The 23,159-nt window shown below is 40.6% G+C and overlaps 1 protein-coding gene across 3 annotated transcripts in view; it reads right to left on the bottom strand.

Moving 5' to 3' along the window:
* FARSB (phenylalanyl-tRNA synthetase subunit beta) overlaps positions 1 to 16,478 on the bottom strand; it is a 102,881-nt gene extending 86,403 nt beyond the window's left edge. Inside the window, exons 1-5 of one of the 3 annotated variants that reach the window (XM_037015849.2) lie at positions 16,276 to 16,478; positions 8,514 to 8,569; positions 3,920 to 4,074; positions 2,262 to 2,331; positions 1,505 to 1,620 (exon numbers count right to left, since the gene is read on the bottom strand). In XM_037015849.2, coding sequence (XP_036871744.2) covers positions 1,505 to 1,620; positions 2,262 to 2,331; positions 3,920 to 4,074; positions 8,514 to 8,569; positions 16,276 to 16,333 — 455 coding nt within the window. In that variant the 5' untranslated portion in view covers positions 16,334 to 16,478. The remainder of the gene's footprint in view (positions 1 to 1,504; positions 1,621 to 2,261; positions 2,332 to 3,919; positions 4,075 to 8,513; positions 8,570 to 16,275) is intronic. The other 2 variants (XM_017661734.3, XM_073218061.1) reach the window with 2 other exon arrangements.
* Between the last annotated feature and the right edge of the window lie 6,681 nt (positions 16,479 to 23,159).

Below are 23,159 nucleotides of genomic sequence, written 5' to 3'. Positions count from 1 at the left end.
AAAGAGATATCATTACAAATAGCACAGATGTTAAAGGGATACTAAGGAAATATCACAAACACTTCATGCCAATAAATTTGACAGTTTAAATGAAATGAACATATTCCTTGAAAAACACAGATTTCCAAAGCTCACTCAAGAGATTGATTAGGATTTACTGTCAGGTAAGAACTCTGGCACACAAGAGTTTTAGGATGTGATTTATTCTGCCCCTTAGAAAAAGCTCATGATATTCAGAAATACCACATAAAACAGAGCTTAAAGTTGAATTAAGTGAGGAAATGGTTTCTGATTTAGATAAAAAGACATTCTTCAAATAAAGTATGTCCAAAGCAGATAGTCAAGCTCAACGACTTATTAGGTACACCTATCCTTGTCAGAAATCTTCTTTCTTCTTCATTTTAAAATTGCATTTATATTTTTATTGTTTTGCTTAATAATGACATGTTAACAAGACAACAAATAGCTTTATAAAAGAACTGGGAATAAATGTTACTTGGAATCTGAAATTAAGTTTCTCTTACCACATAAGCAAAGATGTTTCAGGAAAAAGAGACCTCGTGAGCTTAACCATGGGTGTTTTATTTTTTAAAACATTTTTCATCCCAGGAGGACATCCAAGGTTCCCCCTCAACCCCATCCCTAGCCCTCATATACAGGCCTCTTCTAGTCTCCAGTTTACCAAATTACAACAGTTTAAAAGCAAATCACTTTCTTTATTTTTATTCAAGACATTTATAATACAACTGTTAATCATACATTTTGATCAGCATGAGATCATTTATATGGCTACATTTCAGGACCAACACAAAAAAACTTGATATGTTTGCTAAAGCCTGATGTTTCTTCTCATCAATAAATATCCAATTTCCATTAGGATTTTATAAATACTGAAATTGGTACAGTGACTCCCACTGTTATTTTCCTTGACCCTTAGGAGTTCAGTAATTATACCGGTGTGAAAATCATTGCACAAAAGGGAACTGTATGAGAAATGATGTATAGTAATATCAAAGACAGAAAAGGAAAATTCTGTTTCAGAAGTCTCAAATTTTATCTGTCCATTTATAATTATACTCACTCCAAAAATGATACCAAGCCAAAATTGCTTTTTTTTCCATTTTTATAATAATACTTCAAATTACCATGGTTTAATATTTAGTAGTATAATTCACTGAAAATTTGAACCAAAAACAAAAAAACACTGTATCTCTGGAACTACATAGTTCTTTTTTTATAGTGTTTAAAATATCTCTCTTATCTCCAAGCATACACTATTTGTAAGCAGTAACAAATAGCTGTCTGGTAAAATTAAAACTTGTTTAAATTTAAAACTAAATTTTAATTTAGTTGAACAATTTACTTGTTACTCTCACATATTATTAATTTAGAAATGCTTTGAAAAAAACCTGCAGAGGAAGAAGAGAGGAAAGAGGATGGAAAAGAGGAAAGGAAGGAAGGGCAGGAGGGGAAGACAAGGAGGAAAGAAGCTGCAACCACAAACCTGCAAATATTCTGATGTAATTTCTCTTGAAGTTCAATGAAGCTGTCATATCGATCTTTAGTAAACTTTATATTTCGGAGAACAGCTGCTACAGCGTAAGGACGTATTTTAGCCGTCTGAAATTTATTATATCATTAGAGACGGTAAATATGAAGGCTTTTCTTTGTAATAACATCTTATAATAGAAAGTTAGCTACACTCTAGCCGTAATCACAAATTTTCATCCAAACAAGTATATATTCATTGATTTGATTCATTCATTCAATGAAAATATATTCATTCATTCAACAATAAAATACAGTAGTGGTGAGAGACAAAGTCACTGTCCTCATGACATTTACATTTTGGTAAGACTTCTGAAATTTACTAAATAACTGGAAAAAAAAAGTGAATCTTTAAGTAGTTGCTCATAGTTGATACTTTTACCAAAATAACATCTCCCTAGAAGTTTTTCTTTTTAAATTTTATTAATATACCACAATTTAAACAACATCTCAAATGTAATTTTACATAAACATTTGGATGTTATTTTCCAAAATTATTCATGGAAAAGAGATGCTGTATTCCCTGCAATTTCTTGGTAAAAACAAATTGACAATTTTTAAGAGCTAGAGGCTAAATATACATCCATTTTAGCAAATGATCAAAGAAAATTACATTTGACAGAAGGGTCAGCTTTGTTCCTTTCCCTCCCCACCTTACAGATACATACACAAGATATTTTTTAAAAAGGAAAGCAATAATTTATCCTTATTACCTCTTCTGTGATGATCAATTTCTGGATTTCTCCATTAGGCATTAACCGTTTATACACTGGAGCCTTTATCCTAAAATAATATCAAAGCAAACTTATTCATTATCAAAACATTTGATAAACTATATTCTATTCTGTATATAGAAAGTATACAAATGAACACAATTATAACAATGGATTGAAGTTATAGCAAATTAATTTTGGCTGAATATTAAAAAAACACAACTAACAAACCTTCTAACATTTAAAGTCTAAAAATGGTATCTGATGCGTCTTAGTAATGAGAGTCCTATCATTAAGGATCAATTGAGGCTAGAAAACGATTAGCTAAGCCAAATGTATAGGAAGTATTTCAATATCAGCTCGGGGATTTCATTAGATAACCTTTAAGTATATTCTAAAGATGCTGAGCTTCTAAGAAAAATAGGGCTTATTAAAAATACAGTTTGCCAGGCCCCATCTGGACCTACTAAATCAGGATAAGTCAAGGGAAAGGCCTGGTAAATGGTACATTTTGAAGATACAGTCCAGGAAATTCTTACCATCATAAGAGGTGGGAATCTACTATTTTAAGTCAATGTTTCTTCAAACTCAGTGTGCTCACAGTCAACTGGGGAATTTGTTAAACCACAGATTCTGATTCAATAGGTCTTGAGTAGTGGCGGAGATTCTGCACTTCTAACAAGCTTCCAGGAGATGGAGATTATGCTGGTCCACACACCACACTTGCAGTAGCAGAAGTTTAAAGTTAGTTTCCTAATTCTATCTGACCATAAAAATCATACCAAGTGCCTTTTGACAACAGAAATTCTAATCAGGCAGGTTTGGGAAATGAACTAAGGGATTATCCCTGACCCTAAAATATAAGCATCTGACTGTCATGTGGAAAACCAACTGGGTCAAGCCCCAGATATTAACCACCTCACTCAAATGCCTTTCACCAACACCCATCACTCATCTGAGGCCTCAGTTCAGTCTAGCCTTTCAGCCAAAGGCTCTTATTCTTTTACAACTGACCAAACAATGTATAAGTATCAAGACCCAAAGTAAGTATTTTTGGTAGCTGTTATGTTTCACCTCTTTTCCACTTTATATATTCATTATTTTCTATCTTTATTACATGAGGAGCTGGAAGGGGATTTAAAAATATTCTTCATTATAAATAAGAAAATTGAAACTAGAGAGGCCAGTTAACTTGTACAAGATCACAGAGCCATTGTTAAGATCTTCATTTTTCCAGTTAGAAAGTGCCATTCCCAACTTCTTTCTAATTTTTAAGAAAATACCATATAAAGTTTTGCCACCTCTACTTTTCTCCCAACCTTTAACAAATCCAATGAACTAGTTATTCCAATTGGATTACTGAGGGAACTCACAGGAACCTACTAAAGAAATTTTTAAAAAGTATTAAAATCAGTAACCACTTCAGTTGTAATATATGCTCCCATAATGAAAGGCTGTGATTCAGGCAGATTTTCAAATGTCTACAATCTTTATGAATCTCAGCCGCCAGTCAGCCCTCTACACAGACCTAAAGTGTGCACCACTTCAACAAGTTTTTTCCAGAAATTTACCAACAGGGTTGCTGATGACAGGCAAAAAAAAAAAAAGAGAGAGAGAAGTCCAATTTAGCAGAATATTTAATGAACAAATTCCCTTACCTTTCTTTGAAGACTTGAAGTCCTCGAACCAATCCTTCCAGACAAAGGAGATCATATCTATTGGCAGGGACGTCAATTTTATAAAGAATAACATTGGAGGCCCCCTGTGCCTTTTCATTACCTTGTTCCTTACTTATAATTTCCTTCTCAGAAGTCTAGAACAAGCCCCAAAAACAAAACAAAACAAATATAAATTATTTTGAACAAGTAGTTGTCAGTACTATAAACTACATTATACATGTCCTTTTCTGCAACAAAACATTACTATATATACAACAAAATAACATGACAATTATTATACATTCAACAAAAATAACATGAAAATATTCATGCTATAATCACAGCCAACAGAAATGACTCTGACTTCTGCTGAGTTTCAATATCTAGCGTTCTGTTATTCCAGAACAGCACAAATCCATCTAAAACATCGGTTGGCAAACTACAGCCCACTGGCCAAATCACGCCTGTTGTCTGCTTTTGTAAGTAAACTTTTACTGGTACATAGCCAGGCCCATTCCTCTATGTATCATCTATTGTTACTTATACACTGCAACAGCTGAGTTGTGACAGACACTCTACAGCCTACAAAGCTTACTATCCGGCCCTTGACAGAAAGTTTGTGCATCCCTAATGGAAAGATTGAAAAAAAAACAAATAAACCCAGCACCAAAAACAATATCAACAATATTGTTGTCAACAATAACAATGTTTCAAAGAGGAAAATAAAGGTGATTCATCAAGTGAAAGAAGTGTAGTTTCTTAAAAGATTAGGACTCTAAAAAAGCCAAATCCTGTGGGCGCCTCAATCCTGGAAGCAACAAGAGAATGAGTGTTAGCAGTGTAAAGACAAACAAAAACATCTGAGATCATCTGAAAGCTGTGGTGTGGATTCGAAGGGAGCACAGGAACACTGGGAGGCAATCTAGTGACAGTAAAGGTGTGGAGCAGCAAGAAAGAAGGCAGCCAGAAGGGAGGAGAGAGAAGAACTACCACTAGAATAATAACTTTAATGCAGTGGCAAAAAGCTTTGAATATCTCAATCACCACACTATAGCAGACAGTAACAGATCTTCCTCAAGATAACCATATTCCCTATGCTTCCTCCAGGGGGGAACTATAAATACAAATTTTCAATCAAAATGCTTAAAAATTACGGAGTTTCAAGGGTGTTGTCCACCCTGAACATACATGTCTGAACCACATGGGTCCACTTACATGCAGATTATTTTTCAATGCATATAGTATATACTGTAAATGTATTTTCTCTTCCTTACGATTTTAATTATTTTCTTTTCTCTAGCTTTATTGTAAAAATATAGTATATAACATATAATATACAAAATATGCGTTAACTGACTGTTTTGTTATCAGTAATTCTGGCCAACAGTAGCTATTAGTAGTTAAGTTTTTGGGGAGTCAAAAGTTATACTGTACTTTCCAATGTGTGTTATACTGTACTTTCCAAGTTATACTGTACTTTTCATATGGTGAGGGGTTGGTGCCTCTAACCCTGACACTGTTCAAGAGTTGACTGTATAATCCAATTTTTTTTTTTTTGAGAGGGCATCTCTCATATTTATTGATCAAATGGTTGTTAACAACAATAAAATTCTGTATAGGGGACTCAATGCACAATCATTAATCCACTCCAAGCCTAATTCTCATCAGTCTCCAATCTTCTGAAGCATAACAAACAAGTTCTTACATGGTGAACAAATTCTTACATAGTGAATAATTTCTTACATGGTGAACAGTACAAGGGCATTCATCACATAAACTTTCAGTTTTGATCACGCATTCTGAACTATAAACAATCAGGTCAAATATGAATATTTGTTTGATTTTTATACTTGATTTATATGTGAATCCCACATTTCTCCATTATTATTATTATTATTATTTTAATAAAATGCTGAAGTGGTAGGTAGATGCAAGATAAAGGTAGAAAACATAGTTTAGTACTGTAAGAGAGCAAATGTAGATGATCAGGTGTGTGCCTGTAGACTAAGTGTTAATCCAAGCTAGACAAGGGCAATAAAACATCCACGGATGCAGAAGATTTCTCTCAAAACAGGAGGGGGTGAGGTTCTAAGCCTCACCTCTGTTGATCCCCAATTTCTCACCTGATGGGCCCCCTGTGACTGTGCCTGTCTTAGGTTGTTCCTCCCTTGAGGAATCTTACCCATCTCTGGCTAACCAGTCATCTTCCGGGGCCATACAGGGAAATGTAAAGTTTGTAAGTGAGAGAGAGGCAATATTGTTTGAAAAGGTTAGCTTTTTACTTCTTTGCAGATTTATGCCCTGTGGCTTTTATGCCTAGTATTTGTCTTGAGGTATCTTTATTACTTGGAAGAATTATGATACTCGGTAAATTCGATTTGAGGCACGAATTCTATTTAAGGGTTGTAATTAGGAAAGAAGAAAAAAAGCTATAGGAGTAGCAGACGGAAGAAAACATGGGAAGATTTTTGACATATCTTCTTGTAGAGTAACTTAAGCATGTATAGGTTTTAAACTACTAAATTGCATTCACACATTAACATAATAGGAATACAGTTACATAACCAAAGCAGACCTATAATTACTAGCCAATTCCAGTGAAACCAAGAAAACCAGTTAGGCACCCTAGGCATTTGTGAAAACTTATCTATGATATGCTGGATGTTGTCCAATTGAATTTGAACAGTCTGAGAGAAATCAGACAAATTAAAACAACCCATTCTTGGGGACTGTTCACATCCCATATGTTCTTTTAACAGTATATAGTCTGTAGTCGTAAGATTTTGGAGTGCTACAACTTGCACTTCTAATTCTTGGTTGAGTTCCAACAGTATAGATCCAGTCAAATTTGTTGTTTTACTGTATGCACAGGCCAGCTTAGATATCTCCTTCTTCATTCCAATGGCAAGTCCAGGAACTGGTGGGATGAATGCAGCTACAACTGCAGCATCGCCTGGATCTTTGTTGAGGTTTTTTGGTGATCATCTTCTGGTATGACTCTTCCAGAGAGTGCTGATGTTGGAAGTTCTTCATATGGTATCTTAGTTCATTTTCTGGGTAGCCAAATTAGGCTTTGATCCTCTGTATAAACACAAACTTTGATATGCCCTTTATACCATTGTGTAGAACTCATTGGAGGTCACCACACAGGAACTGCTTTTTTTTTTAAGAGAAAGGAGTATTATCAGAAAAATGCACTCCCTAGCCAATCATCTGACACCCTTTAAGTGATCAAAATTAAGGATATTTAAAGCATGCATTAATCGTTGTATGTAATCCAATTTTTAATGTTACCCATTAATTATCTGGAAACCCCATCTAACTAGAACTTCCACAATTTCTATTACCAATAACTTTTTCACCTGATTGATAGATTCCTACCAAATACGTAATGATTTTTGTTTTGCAGGCTGCCCTCCTAATGTCAGAATACAAGCAGTTGCAAATTATTGCCCAAATAAAGAATTAGCATCTACCCTTGTACAGCAGGCAGGGAATCTCTTTTGGTCAGTAAGTACTATGTGCCATGTCACACGTGAGGAACCTCAGAGCCCACGCAATGCTGGGGCCGTGCAAGGCTGTAGTCTGCTCTAAGAAACACTCAGGCCAGGTATCTCATAGGCATATTTTTAAAATAAGGGAAAATTTTAAAAAAGAAAGAAAGAGAACAAGAGGAGGAGATGGAGCAGGACGGGAGAAAAGAGACATAAGGGAGAGATGCTAAGAGGCAGCTGGAGGAGGAAGAGTTAAAACTTCATTAGAGTTCAGTCAAAGGGGTCAATAAAATTGCTGTTTTTTTAGTGTAGAAAGACGAGTCACGTCGCAGGGGATGCTGGATTACCGGAGGAACCTGTATAAACAAGGGGAGAAAATGTGCTAACCAGAGAAATGAAGGCATCTAGTAGAAAATGGCCTAATTCCTTTGCAAAAAAAGATAGCAGCTTATACCTTCTTTTATTTTCAGTATCTTAATTCATGCAAAAGACAGTATGTTTGGGTTTGCTGGTATTAACAAAAACCTTATAGAAATCAAAGACCACAGAAATTTCAGAGCCAGAAGGCATCTATTAGGGATCATGCAATCCAAGCCTCTTATTTCACAGATGAAAAGGAGGCCCAGGGAGGGAAAGTGATTGTCCATGGTTACACGACACCAAGCATGAACTTACTCAAATTTTCTGACATCCAGTTCAATGCTCTGGGATATTATGCTGCCTCAAACATAATTTTGAGGCCTAATAAAATTATTAATAGCAATTTAATATAAACTACAGAAATCTCAGCCTACTTCTCAAGCATACAGATGCTCATTAATACAAAAAAAAAAAGACCTACCTATAGCAGTGAAGCAGCAGAGGGAAAAACAAGGTAAGAATGTTCATTTTTGTTAGGAGGTTTTTGAAATTTGAAACAAAAGCAATAGACACTTTAAGAACCAGAGTTTAGCCCCTTAATACAGGACATAGGAATCACCATGACCCACAAATGTTCTACCTTATGTCTAACCATAAGGGTAACAATGATAAAATATAGTAAACCTCTGAAAAATGAGTTTATAGACCACATATATAAAAAATAAATATCTGATACATACAATTTCATCAAGTTCCAGACCAAATTCGAAACATAGTTCATTAAATTCTTCATCAGCTAGAAAAAAAAAATAGGAGATAACTAATTCTAATCTGTTAAGAAAAAAATGAATAGATAAATTGCATTTTTATTAATTGCCTTACGCCAAGCATACTAAATATCAGGCATCAGGCATCACCATTTGAAAACAACAGCTTGACCAAAAAAAGAAAAGAATTAAAAAAATAAGAAAAACAAAACTATTAAAGGGCTGGCTCATCTAACTAGATTCATCACAGAATTAGGTTATTTTTACTACCTTTACTTTGGAGAAAAACACCCTGTTAAGGATCATATATAAAGCAGGTTCTAAATTACAGATTCAACACAATGGAATAATGTCACATAAGCCCTATCATTTAAAAGTCTGGGGAGGCCTGACAAAAGACTTTGGAGCCAGGCCAATCAGAGTTAATTCTGACTATCCCACTTACTAAATTCTGAGAGCTTGGTACTTTATGTAAACTACCTAATTCCTATGTCTCACCCATAAAGTGGATCAAAGTGCCTTATCCATACCATAAAGTAACATTTCATAGCCATTTTTTAATAGCCTAGAACTGTTATAAAGATTTCAGTGAGATCATGCAGATAATAGCACCGTGAAACAGGTCTGCAATAATTCATAGTTCTCTTCCTTATTGTTAAATTATACTCTACTTTGCTTTGTTACCTGATAACAGCATTTTCTGGGTTTTCTCAGTATCAAAAATCAGACACAAACCATCACTACCAGTATGTTCTAGTGAAAAGTTGGTCTTAAGATTCCTGATCCTGAAACTTAACTTCCATTTAACAAACATTTAGTGAGCACCTACTATATGACAGGCAATGGAGTAGGGGCTAAGGCCTTAAAAATAAAAACACAATTCCTGCCTTAAGTACTTCCTCCTCTACTAAGGAAATCAGATGTATAAATATAGTTAAGTGCAAGCTACAGGGATGGCACAAAGGAAGTAATCTGTTCCACTTGGGGTCAGCTAAGGCTTCACAGAAAGGAGGTCATCAGGCAGAGAGAGTGAACACTGAGACAACAGTATGACAAACTGGAGAGTTCAATATGGATGAAGCATAAAGTTCATGTCAGGAAGAGATATGATGGAAAGAGTAGGAAGAAATCAAATCAAGACAAGTCAAAGGATTTGCCCTCTGTCCTGCCTGAGCAGCAGGGAGCATGTGGAAGAATGTGAGAAATGTGAAAGAGGCAGAATCTGGAAGGTTCAGTGCTTGAATGGGAGGCAGGACTAGTGAGTGAGCAGGAGGCTGGGATGACCACTAGGTCTCAGGTGAGTGAACAAGTGAGTGGGGGTATCATCATTAATTGGACAAGGAATAACAGAGCTCCCCAGTGTCCCCCGATTCCTGGTATTCACACTCTTGTGTGAACTGAGGTCTGAAACAGCCTCAGGAGTGAGCTTGAAAGCATATTCACACCCCCAGCTAAGCCCTGAGATGACCACAGGCCCAGCCAACAGCCTGGGGCAACCTGGTGAGAGACCCAGAACTGCCAGCTAAACCACCCATCCATTCCTCTCTCTCCAAAACCGTGAAATAAAAAAGCTTTATTGTTTTACACTCCTAAGTGTCTGGGTAGCAATAGGTAATACAGACTTGAGTCCTTGAAAGTGTTGTGCTGCCGTAACAAAACATGGGGAGAAACTGTTCAGAGTAAAAATCAAAGCCTTAAGTGCCTTGAAAAAGCTGTTAACAGGGGCCTCATAGCCTTTGAGAAGGACGCAGGTGAGGATATGGAGGAAAGTGAGCGTTACCAGAAACTAGCAGAAAGAGAATCCTTTTCATGTAGGGGCACAAAGTTTAGCAACGCTGTTGCCTACAGTTATGCGAACTGTAGAAAATGTACCTACTCAATAGAGTGACGTAACTAAGACTTCCAACCAGTGCTGAAAGTGACCACCTGGTTTTGTTCTTGCTGCTTATAATGTGAGAGAAGAGATAAACTATAAAGGATTATAAAAAAGGAAGCCAGAACTTGAATAGTTTTAAAATTTCTCAGCCTCTCCCAACGTAAAACAACACTACAATTAAGAAATGACTCCTGAGCAAAGAACAAATCCACAGCATTGCCAGGAAAACACGGTCGAAAGACGAAATTAAAGGTATAATTATGAAATCTTAAAACTAAGAAAGATTGAAGACATTCTTTATTCAGACAAAAGGCACTAAAAAAAGGTGTGCCTCAAATTCATGCACACAACTGAGTTTAATTAAGGGAATTATATCAGCAAAGGCCCAAGGTAAAGAGATTTGCAGGTGGTGTGGCTTTTGCCTCATTAAATGGAAACCAGGTAAATTCACCAAATACACTTAGTTTTGAAAAGAAATACATATGCAGAAACATAGCAAACTTGAGCTAAAAAGGTCAGAGACAGGACAAAATGAAGTTTCTGAATCCCCAAAATCTATCAGCAGGAAATAGACTGAGAGAACCAATCAGCTCTCAGGCCCTAGCTTTCTTTCTCCAAAAATAAGTAAGGATCACTCAGAGGGTGGAACCAAGAGCCTGGAAGGTAGGGCTGAGGGCCACGGAGACTGATTCCAGGCCTTGCGACCTAATCCAGAATATCCAGCATTTTGGCCGCTCAGTTTCAGAACTGCCACGGACCAATGACTGACCCCTTTGTGTCTCCCATTTCCCCACTTTTGAAGAGGAATGTGTGTGGGTGTCACCTATGCCTGTCCCACCACTGTACGTTAGGTGTAGGTGAAGCAGATAATCTGTCTTTTTAGTCTCTTAGGCCAAGAGTAACCAACTACTCAAGCAACTATAATTGAGGAACTACATCCACACTGGGACCTGATTCAGATGATGAGACTCTGGACTTTAATTTTTTTAGCTGCTGCTGTAGTGGAGTGAACTTCTAGGGGCCCTGCGTGCGGCTAAAGTGAAGTTTCCTATAGCCAGGATCCTCACCTGGCCCTGTTCAGTTAGCTTACTACACACGTGTGAGCAATACATTATTGACTCTATAAAAACAGCTCTGCCCAGTGCTCTGGGCAACAATGTGGCACAGCTGCCGGAGAGCAGAGACTGGAGTGCTAACAGTGCTGATGACAGAGATGGCTTGTGGGGGCAGAAAGGCCCAGAGGCAGAGACCAGCTTGCTTTGTGCAGACCCGCTCTGAGTGGACAGGAGTCTAGTGATTGACCTGCCACTGTGGGAATAAAGTTGGGTATAAACGCTTTTGCCCCAAGAACATTCCACTGTTACTTTTTGATCTCACTGAATCCAGAGTGAACTTGTCAAGGGCTGAAACCCACTGGTGAGACACTGGCGACAGTCGGCAGGATTCACTATTGACCGAGGAACAGAACAGGCTGCCCTCACGGGAGGAGTGCTTCAGCGGGCTGCCCCTGTGGATGGGGAGACAGTTGAATGCACCCCAGTGGACATCTGGTCTGAGGTGGCTTGCCTCCTAGAGGACTGGGCCCCACCCCAGTACTGGGAAGGGGTGGAGGTGATGCCTGAGACACTAAAGTTGGCCCTCAGTAAAATAGGGACTTCCTAGAGAAACAGAGTGCCTGTGAGGTGGCAGGAACGGTGGGAAGGCTTTTCCTCACAATATTGAGAAAGGCCATAAGGGAGAAAGACGCCTTCCTGCAGGAAGCACGAGAAGAGGCATCATGAGAACATGAGCTAAGAGGTGCCACTGAAGAGGTAAAAAATTTATGGGTGACTGAAATGGCATCACTATGAGGTGCTGTAGAAATGGTAAAGGATGTCACAGTGGCCCGAGAGGAAACTGCACGAGAAGGAGCAGCGGCCTGAGAGGAAGCCGCAGGAGCGCAGGCTGCCAGGGGCCTGGGGCAGGTGAAGGATGTAGTGGAGCCGTCAGCCCCAGAAATGGAGGAGGAGCTAAGGTCTGATGAACAGGTGGGGGTGGAGGGCCTGCAGGTCCCGGAGGCATCAGCACCCCCTGGGTTGAAACCCACCCGGTTGAAAGCTGGTGGAAAGCCCAAAAGAAAATAAAGATCCGGCAAGCGCAGGTTCCCCCAAGGAGAAGTGCAGCCCCCTCTCCAGGTTGTGGAGCACTCTATGCTCTGCTCCCATCCTCAGGCTCAAGTAATGGAAGCACAGAAGGAAATAGTTTGATTGAAAGAAGAATTTAAAGGGCCCCATGAAGTTTACGAGGGCCCAGATATGGGTTGATTTGATAAAGGCAGGAGCAGACAGAAAAAAATTGGATGGAAAGTCAAACAGAATCTTACTAGAGCTGTGGCAACAATTGAAAGTGGAGCAGCTGTTCCGGCCACTGGGGACGAAGCAGAAGCCAGAGACAAAGCAACACGATCAGCCTGTGTATCTGCAAGACTTTCTGCTGGAGGGGCTGGAGAAGGTGGGTACTGTAAGGCCCACTCATGGTCCTTCTGGTTAACTCCTTTGAGTAGAACTGGTTTGAATACAGCCAGGATGACCACTTGGTGACAGTGGATCTCCTCAGGCTTGAGGGTTATTATAATTTGTCCTAATTTTTGTTCTTTGTAAATTATCATAGCCTCTGTTGTTATTATTGATTTTGGTTACAAAGTTCCAGCTTCCTTGCACAGGAACCATTGCAGAAGATTGAGGGTACATAGATTGAGAGGCGAGAATCCTGGAGGGGTGGAGTGTGGATAAAGTGGAGGTTCCTATGGCCAGGAATCTCACCTGGCCCTGGTTGGCTAGCTCACTACACATGTGTGGGCTATACATTGTTACTGACTCTATAAAAAGAGCTCTGCCAGTGCTCTGGGTGCTGCACAGCTGCAAGGCTGCAGGAGAGCAGAGACTAGAGTGGTGGCAGAGCCGAGGACAGAGACTGAGACAGCTGGGGGGCAGAGAGGCCCAGAGGCAAAGACCAGTGTGCTGTATGCAGACTTGCTCTGAGTGGACAGGATTCTAGTGATTGACCTGCCACCGTGGGAGTAAAGTTGGGTATAAACCCTTTCACCCCAAAAATATTCCATTGTTAGTTTTCAGTCTCACTGAATCCACAGTGAACTTGTCTGGGGCTGAAATCCATTAGCAAGACAGAGGGGGGTGAGTATATTTCACATGTGAGAACAGGAGCCTTGGGGGCCAGAAGACAGGCTGTGGTAGTCAGCCTGCAAGATGGCTTCCAAGCACACCTACCTCCTACTAGTCACACCCTGCCAGGAGAGGTCTTTGGCCTAGAAAACATGGCACAAGATGGTGTATCGCTTCTCAGATGTTACTGAAAACTGTGGCTTCTATTACTCTGAGCACTCTTCTCAATCATCTGCTGTCTCAGACCTACCCGTCTGGGACAAACAAGTCATCATATTGGAAGTAGTCCTATGATGCTGTCAGGGTGGGAGGCACTGATTTCTCTGATCAAAAATCAGGAAGGAACTGAAGCCTACCAACAACCACTTGAGTGAACTTGGAATTAAGACTCTCTAGCCTGTTAGGACTTGAAATGACTACAAAGCTGGCACGTTTACTACAACCTCTTGTAGACAGAACCATTCAGCTAAGCCACTCCCAAATCTTAACTTTGGAAACCATGTAACAAATGATAGCTGTTTTAAGCTGCTAAATTTAGGGATCATTTGTTATGCAGAAATAACTAAATGGTTACTGGTCAGACCTGTATAGAATCACTAAACACTGACTCTTTCAATGAATCCTAATTATCTTACAATTTGTGTTATTTCTTTTAACTGTATTTCACGTGCTTTGAAGCAAGGAAGAATCAACAAAATCATGATTAATTCCCTCTAACAAAATGACACACCTAAGTAACTACATCTTAGGGCTTGTATGATAGGCACAGGAGGTTCTGACAGTATTGCCAGCAATTACACCAAGGTAAAACAGTGATAAATCAGTTCACAAGAAAATGAGTGGCAAGAGGAAAACATCCAAGCAGAAGGGCAATAAAAGGGGAAACTAAGGAGACAAAACTACCCCCAGAGGAGCAAAATAACCAGAACAAAAGCAACTTGAGAATATCCTTGATAAGCAAAGAGGATGAAGGCAGTGACTGGTAGAAACAATGGAATTTCCTTCAAAAAGCAACCCGTGGAGTGGCTGGAAAAATGAAAAGGAACGGGGATAGAAAAGAGTGAAAGAGACATTCGCCAACAAGAAAAAAAAGAGGAAGACTGATAAAAAAAATAAGAGGGTAAGAAACCAGATAGATTCTCACTGCTTGGCAACCAGATGCTTTGCCAAACATGCTTTTCCAGCTGTGACCTCAACACAATTAACAGTTAAAAGGTTTCAAGAAAGAACATATGAAATAAAAATGATGAGTATTACTTCTGACCTGTCTGAAGTACATCTCAATAACATCAATCTTTCCAAATGAAATATTTTAAGTCAGTAGCTGACAGATATTTGCGGAAAATCAAGCCTATCTGATCTCCCTCAATATATTAAAAAAGGGGGGGAGCAGGGCAGCCAGAGAATGTATTAAAACATCAGATGACAGTAAATGGGTTCTAAATCTCACCATTTTTTAAAGCCTAGATTATTTCTTACTTTTCTAGAGATGGATACCTGGGTGGGAACTGATCATAAATGTCTTGAATAAGTATTTGCCGCATGCCATCATGTGCAATTCAGGCATATCATATACCACTAGTGAGAATACGGTTTAGAAAAATGGGTAACAAACAGGCATATTATAAAAGGTGTAAGCAATTAGAGTCGAGTACAGAGGGCAAGAGTATTACCTATATTTTCAGGGATTTATGGCAGAACCCTCCAAAGAATACCACTTCAAGAGTTAGTACCTGTTATACCGATTAGGCCCTTATTATCACATTGAGCTCTAACGCCAAAAACAGCTCTCACCAATCAGTTGGTACAACTTTTAGGCAAACTAATATATTATGAAATGGGACGGCTGTGTTTTCAAGTGCTACATCTACGTGGAAAATGAGCACTGTACTGAACCTTTCCCCCTTTATAGAAAGGCTAGCGTTTTTAGAACTGAAGAGATATATGAAGTATAGCCTGAAGATGAAGCCCATCATAGGCTCCTCGTCATTCAGATCTTAGCTCAAATGTCACCGCCCCATCTAATGTTGCTCTTAGCAGGACATCTTTGTTTCCTTGATAGCACTTAGCGTTTTTTGAAATGATTTTATTAATGCGCTGATTATTGTCTCCTTCAACAGAACATATGAAATAAAAATGATGAGTATTACTTCTGACCTGTCTGAAGTACATCTCAATAACATCAATCTTTCCGAATGAAATTTCGTGAACGTGGACCTTACGCGCTTAGAACACTGCCTGGCATATAAGCCCTCGGCAAACATTCATAAAATAAAAGACACACAGAATACCGTCCCCTCTCCTACGCAAAATTTCTCCTCCCACCTTCTCTCATAAGCGGAGCTCCCGCAGCGCTGTTACTGCCCTCAACTAGCTACACTCGGGAGGCAACCGGGGGCTTCAATCCTAGTGCATCCCCAGGCACCTGGCGAGCAGCAGGCGCTCTATGCGGGGTCACTGAAGGAATGACAAGCAGAGCCGAGCTCAAGCGGGTGACAGGCAGCCGCGCGCCGCAAAACCCGCTCCAAGCCGCTCCACCAGCCCAGCCCGGCTGCTTCGGCCATCAGCCCTCCGACGCAGATCGCCCGAGACCGAAACCTGCCCGACACCATGAACGTTGCCACAATGCCTATTTGGAAGGGACCCCAGCCTCGGAGGAGAGGCACAGAGCCCAGGCTATGGGGCCGGCGGCACTCACTGTAAGTCCGGCCCAGCGCTTTGAAGAGCAGATCGCGCTTCACGCTGACAGTCGGCATGGCGAATCGGGCCCACAGCGCCTGCGCGACGAGCCGGCCGGGGCTTGGCGGCCGAGGTGTGCAGGACCCGTTCCCACTCGTGCAGGCTGTCTTAAATATTGCCAGTCTTCTTCCAACAGCTTCTGCTCTCACATTTCATTAAAGTGCATCTCTATTGCCACCGTTAAGCTCACTAAATCTAGCTGAGCTTGATGAATAATCTACAGCCCTGGAAAGGAGACAAAATTGGGTTAGAATATGCTACGGTTCGATAGGCTGTATAATGGACAGGCCGCGAAGACCCTCACGCCGTTAACGCGCTACGGGCGGAGGAGGCCAAACCAGGTGGGCGCGGCAGGAGGGGCGGGGTGTGAGGTGGGGATTCCTCGAAGGCGGGTGGTTAGAAGGCGAGCAGGCGGGGTTGGAGGCCCCCAGGCGAGAAGGAATTTGCGAAGCCGAGAGTAGTGGGAGGAGGAGAAACTTAACAGGTGTGTTTTTACTTCATGCTTACCTACAGTCTCTCTTGTACCTTACTAACTCTGAGCTTTGTCTGAAATTTATAGCAGTCCTCCTCAACACCCAAAAAGCAAATAACCCGATTAAAAAATGGGCAGAGGATATGAAGAGACAGTTCTCCAAAGAAAAAATTCAGATGGCCAACAGACACATGAGAAGAGGCTCCTCATCACTAATCATCAGGGAAATGCAAATTAAAATCACAATAAGATATCACCTCATACCAGTAAGGATGGCCAGCATCGAAAAGACTAAGAACAACAAATGCTGGTGAGGATGCAGAGAAAGGGGAACCCTCCTAACACTGCTGGTGGGAATGTAAGCTACTTCAACCATTGTGGAAAGCGATATGGAGGTTCCTCAAAAAACTAAAAATAGAAATAGCATTTGACCCGGGAATCCCACTCCTTGGAATTTACCCAAAGAATACAACTTCTCAGATTCAGAAAGACATATGCACCCCTATGTTCATCACAGCACTTTTTACAATAGCCAAGATACGGAAGCAACCTAAGTGTACATCAGTAGATGAATGGATTAAGAAGATGTGGTACATACACACAATAGAATGCTATTTGGCCATAAGAAAGAAATCCTACAATTTGCAACAACATGGATGGAGATGGAGAACCTTATGCTCAGTGAAATAAGCCAGGCTGAGAAAGACAAATGCCAAATGATTTCTCTCATTTGTGGAGTATAACAATGAAGCAAAACTGAAGGAACAAAATAGCAGCAGACTCACAGACTCAAAGAAGGGACTAGTGGTTACCAAGGGGAGGGGTGTGGGAAGGCAGGTGGGAAGGGAGGGAGAAGGGAATTGAGGGGTATTATGTTTAGTACACATGGTGTGGGGGGATCACGGGGAGAACAGTGTAGCACAGAGAAGGCACATAGTGGATCTGTGGCATCTTGCTGCACTGGTGGACAGTGACTGCACTGTGGTATGGGTGGAGACTTGATACTATGGGTAAATGTAGTAACCACATTTTTTTTCAAGTGAAACCATCGTAAGAGTGTATATCAATCATACCTTAATAAAAAATTTTTAAAAAAAGAAAAATTTATAGCAGTCCTGTAAGTGAGGCTCTTACTACAGGAGGAAACAGGCTGATGTTTGCTCAATCCTCTCAACTGGCAGCTCCTCCTTGTAGTAAACTGAATAAGGGCCCTCTGAGATGTCTGGCCCTGTTCCCTGGAATCAGTAAATGTTCCTTATGTGGCAATAATCTTTGCAGATTAAGTCAAGGATTTCTAGATGGCGAATTTATCCTGGATTATCAGAATGGGCCCTAAATGCAATCACATGTATCCTTGTAAGAGGAAGGCACAGAGAGATTTGATAGAGAAACAGAAGGGGGACAAGCAGTACAACCTTGGAGACAGAAATTACAGTAATGCAGCCGTAAACCAAGGAATTCCAGGAGCCACCAGAAACTGAAAAGCCCAGGAAGGCATGCCTCTAGCCTCTGGAGCACTCCTATGGCAACTACAGACACTTTGATTTTGGCTAGGTGTGGATAAAATGAAAGTTCCTGTGGCCAGGGTTCTCACCTGGCCCTGGCTGACTAGCTCACTGCACACCTGTGAGCAATATATGACTGTTGGCTCTATAAAAAGAGCTCCACCCAGTGCTCTGGGCACGACACGGTGGCACAGCCACAAGGCTGCAGGAGAGCAGAGCAGAGGCTGGAGTGGTGGCAACGCAGAGGACAGAGGCCCAGAGGATGGCTCTGCGGGACAGCTGGGCATGCAGAGAGACCCAGAGGCTGGCTGTGCAGGCAGAGGGGCCCAGAGGCAGAGACCAGCTTGCTGCCTGCAGACTCACTCTGAGTGAACGGGATTTTGGTGACTGACCTGCCACCTGGAAATAAAGTTGGGTATAACCCTTTCACCCCAAGAACTCTTTGCTGTCAATTTCTTTGGTCACATTGAATCCATAGCGAACTTGCCGGGGGCTGAAACCCATTGGCAAGACACTAGGTGAAACAGATTTTGGACTTCTGGCCTCCTAAACCGTGAGAGAATAAACTTCTGTTGTTGTAAGCCACCAAATCTATGGGGTTTTTAAACAGTAAACTAATACACCAAAGTAGGCTACCATTATGCCCATTTTACAGATGATGAAACTAAAACACAAGCTATCTGAGTCACCCAATTCTCAAAGCAGAGTTGAAGCAGTTCCATGGGAGAGTCTTGCTCTTATCTTTTCTACCATGTAGTGAGAGCCTCCAAAGCCATTCAGGTGAGGGGGCAGTAGGTGGGCTGAATTTAGGCCTCCCTGAATGTCAATCAAATAGTGTTTCATTATATTAGCTCCCCTCCACAGCTGCAGGCAATCCTTTCCCAGTGCCCAACATAACAGACTGGCAGAGGAACAAGCAATGGCAAACATCTCCAATGCCAAATAAAATCCTCTGTCCCACATTGGTACTCAGTGGTCAGTTAATGAATAAAAGACTTGATAAATTATTGCCTGCTGACCTGCTCTCCTCTGGACGCTCCAAAGTGTCCTGTGGACTCTGAACCTCATTTTCCTTATCTATAATGTAGGGTAGAGATAATAATACACACCTCAGAGAATAATTCTCAGGATTAGAAATAATACTCATAAGTGACTAATATAGTTCTTATGTTCACCATGGAAACTGGCAGAGATAAAGAAACAAATGAAATCATTTCACGTTGGCAAAGAATTAGGAAGCTACCACTTTTAGACAAGTTGTCAGGAATATAAATAGGAGTTTGACAATACAAATCAAAATTTTAAATATGCATTCTCTTCATCCCTGTTATTCCACTCTTGTAATTATTCTAAGGAAATAAGCAGCTCTTCCTCCATCTGTAATATAGAGAATGTTCAAGCAACCTAAACATCCAACAATATGTTTGCTTAAATAAGGTCTGACATCTCCATACAATAGAACACCATGCAAATGTTAGCAATGATATTGAGAACTACATTTTTTAACATGAAATAAAGTCCACAACATATCACATGAACAGGTTACTTAACAATACTTAAAATGATCAATATTTCTGTTAATGCATGTACATATGTGAGTGTGAACAAAAATAAGACAGCTGGCATGATACACACCAAAGTGTTAACAGGGTTATCTTTGGGTGATAATATTATTTTCTTCATTGTACACTTTGTATTTTACCAAATTGTAATTAGGAAGCATTGCATTTGTTGTGAAGAACCCAAGGGTATTATAAAACACAAGGATGTGCGGTTCTCCCTGCCCAATCAGACATCGGTGGCCACTCCAGCTCGTTCATCCACTGCACGGGATCAGAGCCGGTGCAGATGTGTGTGTGATCATGGTCGTTTTTGCCTGTAAAATGTGTAACATACATGGAGAAAATTTCTCAAATGATTGTGTCACTTTCCTGTAATGCTTGTGGGTTGGGCAATGATTGGGAAAGAGATGTCAGGTCTGAAATCCTTCCTATGTAGGCCCAAAAAACGCAGCACTGTGTCTGATGGCATTTCACACTAGAGCAGCAGATAGTTCAAAGTAAGTGGACTGGTATTGTGTGTAGTGTTTTCGTCTCCCAATACAAACATTATCCACTCCCAGCCTCAGTTTCCTAATCCATAAAATGGAGAAAGGATCTCACCAGATGGCTGTGAGGATAAAGTACGTGGAAACAATTTGAAACTTCCAAAGTACCATTCCAATATTAGATCTTTATACTCAAGGCTACAACCCAGCGATCTAAGGCTATAAGTCTGCTCTGGTATTAAGCTTAGTAAAACTTGGGCTGCTGCCTCTAGGGCAGTGAGACAGGGCTGTAAACTTACTATAACTGGCCTTGTTTTAATTGCTGTGTATCCAAAACTGGTTCTGTCCTGGCTAAACCCTTATACACCTTTCCTATAAATTTCCTGGGGAACTTTAATCCCTCTGTAGATGACCCTGAAATTTTTAGGCTATGGCCGAAGTCCATGTATCTTCTTGGGTCTCTATTCCTGGATCTACCTGGAACCAAGAAGGGCTGCTAGACCTGCCAAGAATCAGGTTAACCAGTACTGATTTCCTAATTGTGAAACCAATGGTTGTTTTTAATTATATTTTTTACATAAACTTGTTAGACATTTTATATTATTGATCATTCCCTCCTTCTTAAAATTCTCCTTTCTTAGTTTTCCTGAGGCCAGACTCCTCTATTTAGCTCGCTAGCTTTTCCTACTGTTGCTATGTGAGAAGCAATACAATGCAGTGCTGAGTCCTATATGTTAATCACAGATTAAAATCCTCTATCTATTGCTTACTTGGTGACACCTTGGACCAATTACTGGATATTGACAAGCCTCAGTTCTTTATAAAATGAAGATAGTGACACAACATAGCTCATAGTTACCAAAGAATGGGTGTGCATATTTAAAGAGAAGAGGTTGTTAGGATTTGGCCCTTTCTTGATAAATTTTAACTCTTGATAAATATTAACATTTTAGGAAATACTGATAAATTTTAACACTTGATAAATATTAGCACTCACAGCCTCTTCTACCTCCTACACTACCCTTTCCCCACCTTCAGCGTGAGATACCCTCTAGAGTTATGTCTTTGGTGATCTTCTCCCTGAATAATCTCAGTTTTCACTACTGCCTAAATATAGATGGCTGCATAACCTCCAGCTTGTATCTCTTTTCTGTGGATATTTCTTACCAGCTTCTGAACTTCTGCACCTGAATGTGCAACAGGCTGGCATCTCATACTCAAAAACTGAACTGTCCCCTTTACACCTAAACTTGTTCTTCCCCATGTACTCTCCATCCTTTTCAATGTCACCACCATCCACAGAGTTATCCAGGCCTGAAATACTGCAGTCAACCTAACTCCTTCATATCTCCTAACTGGTTATAAGTGAGGAACTCTGGGGGTAATATGCCCAGTGTGCGTTTTTTCTCTTAACACAGGGAACACCTTTGAGTCACGTGTTAAGAGAAATGGGACCCTGTATGTCATGCCAGTGAATTGGTCCAAGGCAATTAAGAAACACCTGATCCAAGCCAGACTTTGGACTTGGGACAAGAAGGAAGTTGAGGTCCAGTTAATGACATGGTGGAAGCTGTAAGGTACAAGCCTGGACCCGCTGGTGGCCATGTTACTCACCACCCAGAGAAAACGAATCTGCAGTGAGATAAAATGATACTAAAAGAGAAAAGATAGTGGAGGGAAACCTAGAAACAATCCCTGGTTGTTCTTAAGGATCAGGTGACTCCCTCCTCTTCTTGAAAGTTGGCTGTTCAACTGAACGAAGTCAGAAGGATTGAAACTAGAGCGTGAGGGTTGGAGGCTTACCCCTGAGACTCAAGAGATATGCTCATGTCCAAAACTACATGAAAGACTTTGGGTTTTATCTTAAGAGCAATAGGAAGAAATTAGAGATTTTAAGCAGAGATATGACATGATCGATTTGGTATTTTGGAAAGATCACTTTGGTACATTGTGGAGAAGGGATTGGTAGTTCAGAGAGCAAAACTCAAGGCAGGAAGACCAGTTGGGTTACAATAATCCAGGGGAGAAATCACAGCAGCTAGGACTGGAAAAAGGCATGAGTTGAAAAAGCAAGTAATAATAACAGACCAGAGGCATCAACAGGTACCAAGTAGCCATCAACAACCAGGAAGATACAAGCATGAGTGCAAGCCCATCCCCTGGGCTGGAACTTCTTCAAACTAAAAGGAAGTGGTGGAGCCTGCTTCGACACACTTCCACAGACATTGACTGCCTCTTTCAAGAACCTCCCCTGGGCCCAGATTGAGTGCGTAGGCCTTCCCTGTGTCTTTCTCCTTGTCCCTCCCTTGCTTGGGGCCTCATGGAGGTTCCCAGGCCAGTGTACACAAGGTGGGGAGTGAGGGTCATAAGAAGAAAAAGGACATTTAACAAATGCTAATGATCACCATAATAAGTCCTGAGAATGATCACTTACAGTGTTGTTATAACTTAAAAGAGTGCCTATTTTTGTAGAGCAAATATACACTAGCAATAACTAATGGAAAAGTAACAGATGAATTTGTATCAATAGAGCTTTCAAAGGAGACTATGAAAAGGAAGGAAGCAGCAATAGGGTACAGAGTCTGAGACCTTATAAGTGCCTATAGCAACAAGCAAATCTGGAAGAAAGGTAACCTGGAGCTATAATCATACGGCAGCTACAAAGCCTCACTCTCTCAGGTAAGACTCCTGCAGCTTTGCCCACGGCAGGCAGGCAGGCATGCCGAGCCCTGTCAGGCTGATGAAGCAGTTAACTGAGAAGACAAAAAGAAAACAGAAGGGCCCAAGCAAATTTCTTGAACTTGGTTCAAAAGAACCTT

The sequence above is a fragment of the Manis javanica genome, chromosome 12, assembly GCF_040802235.1.
Source record: "Manis javanica isolate MJ-LG chromosome 12, MJ_LKY, whole genome shotgun sequence".
Classification (NCBI taxonomy): domain Eukaryota; kingdom Metazoa; phylum Chordata; class Mammalia; order Pholidota; family Manidae; genus Manis; species Manis javanica.
Note: the sequence above shows the minus strand (reverse complement) of the source record. Positions and strands in the feature narration are given on the sequence as shown.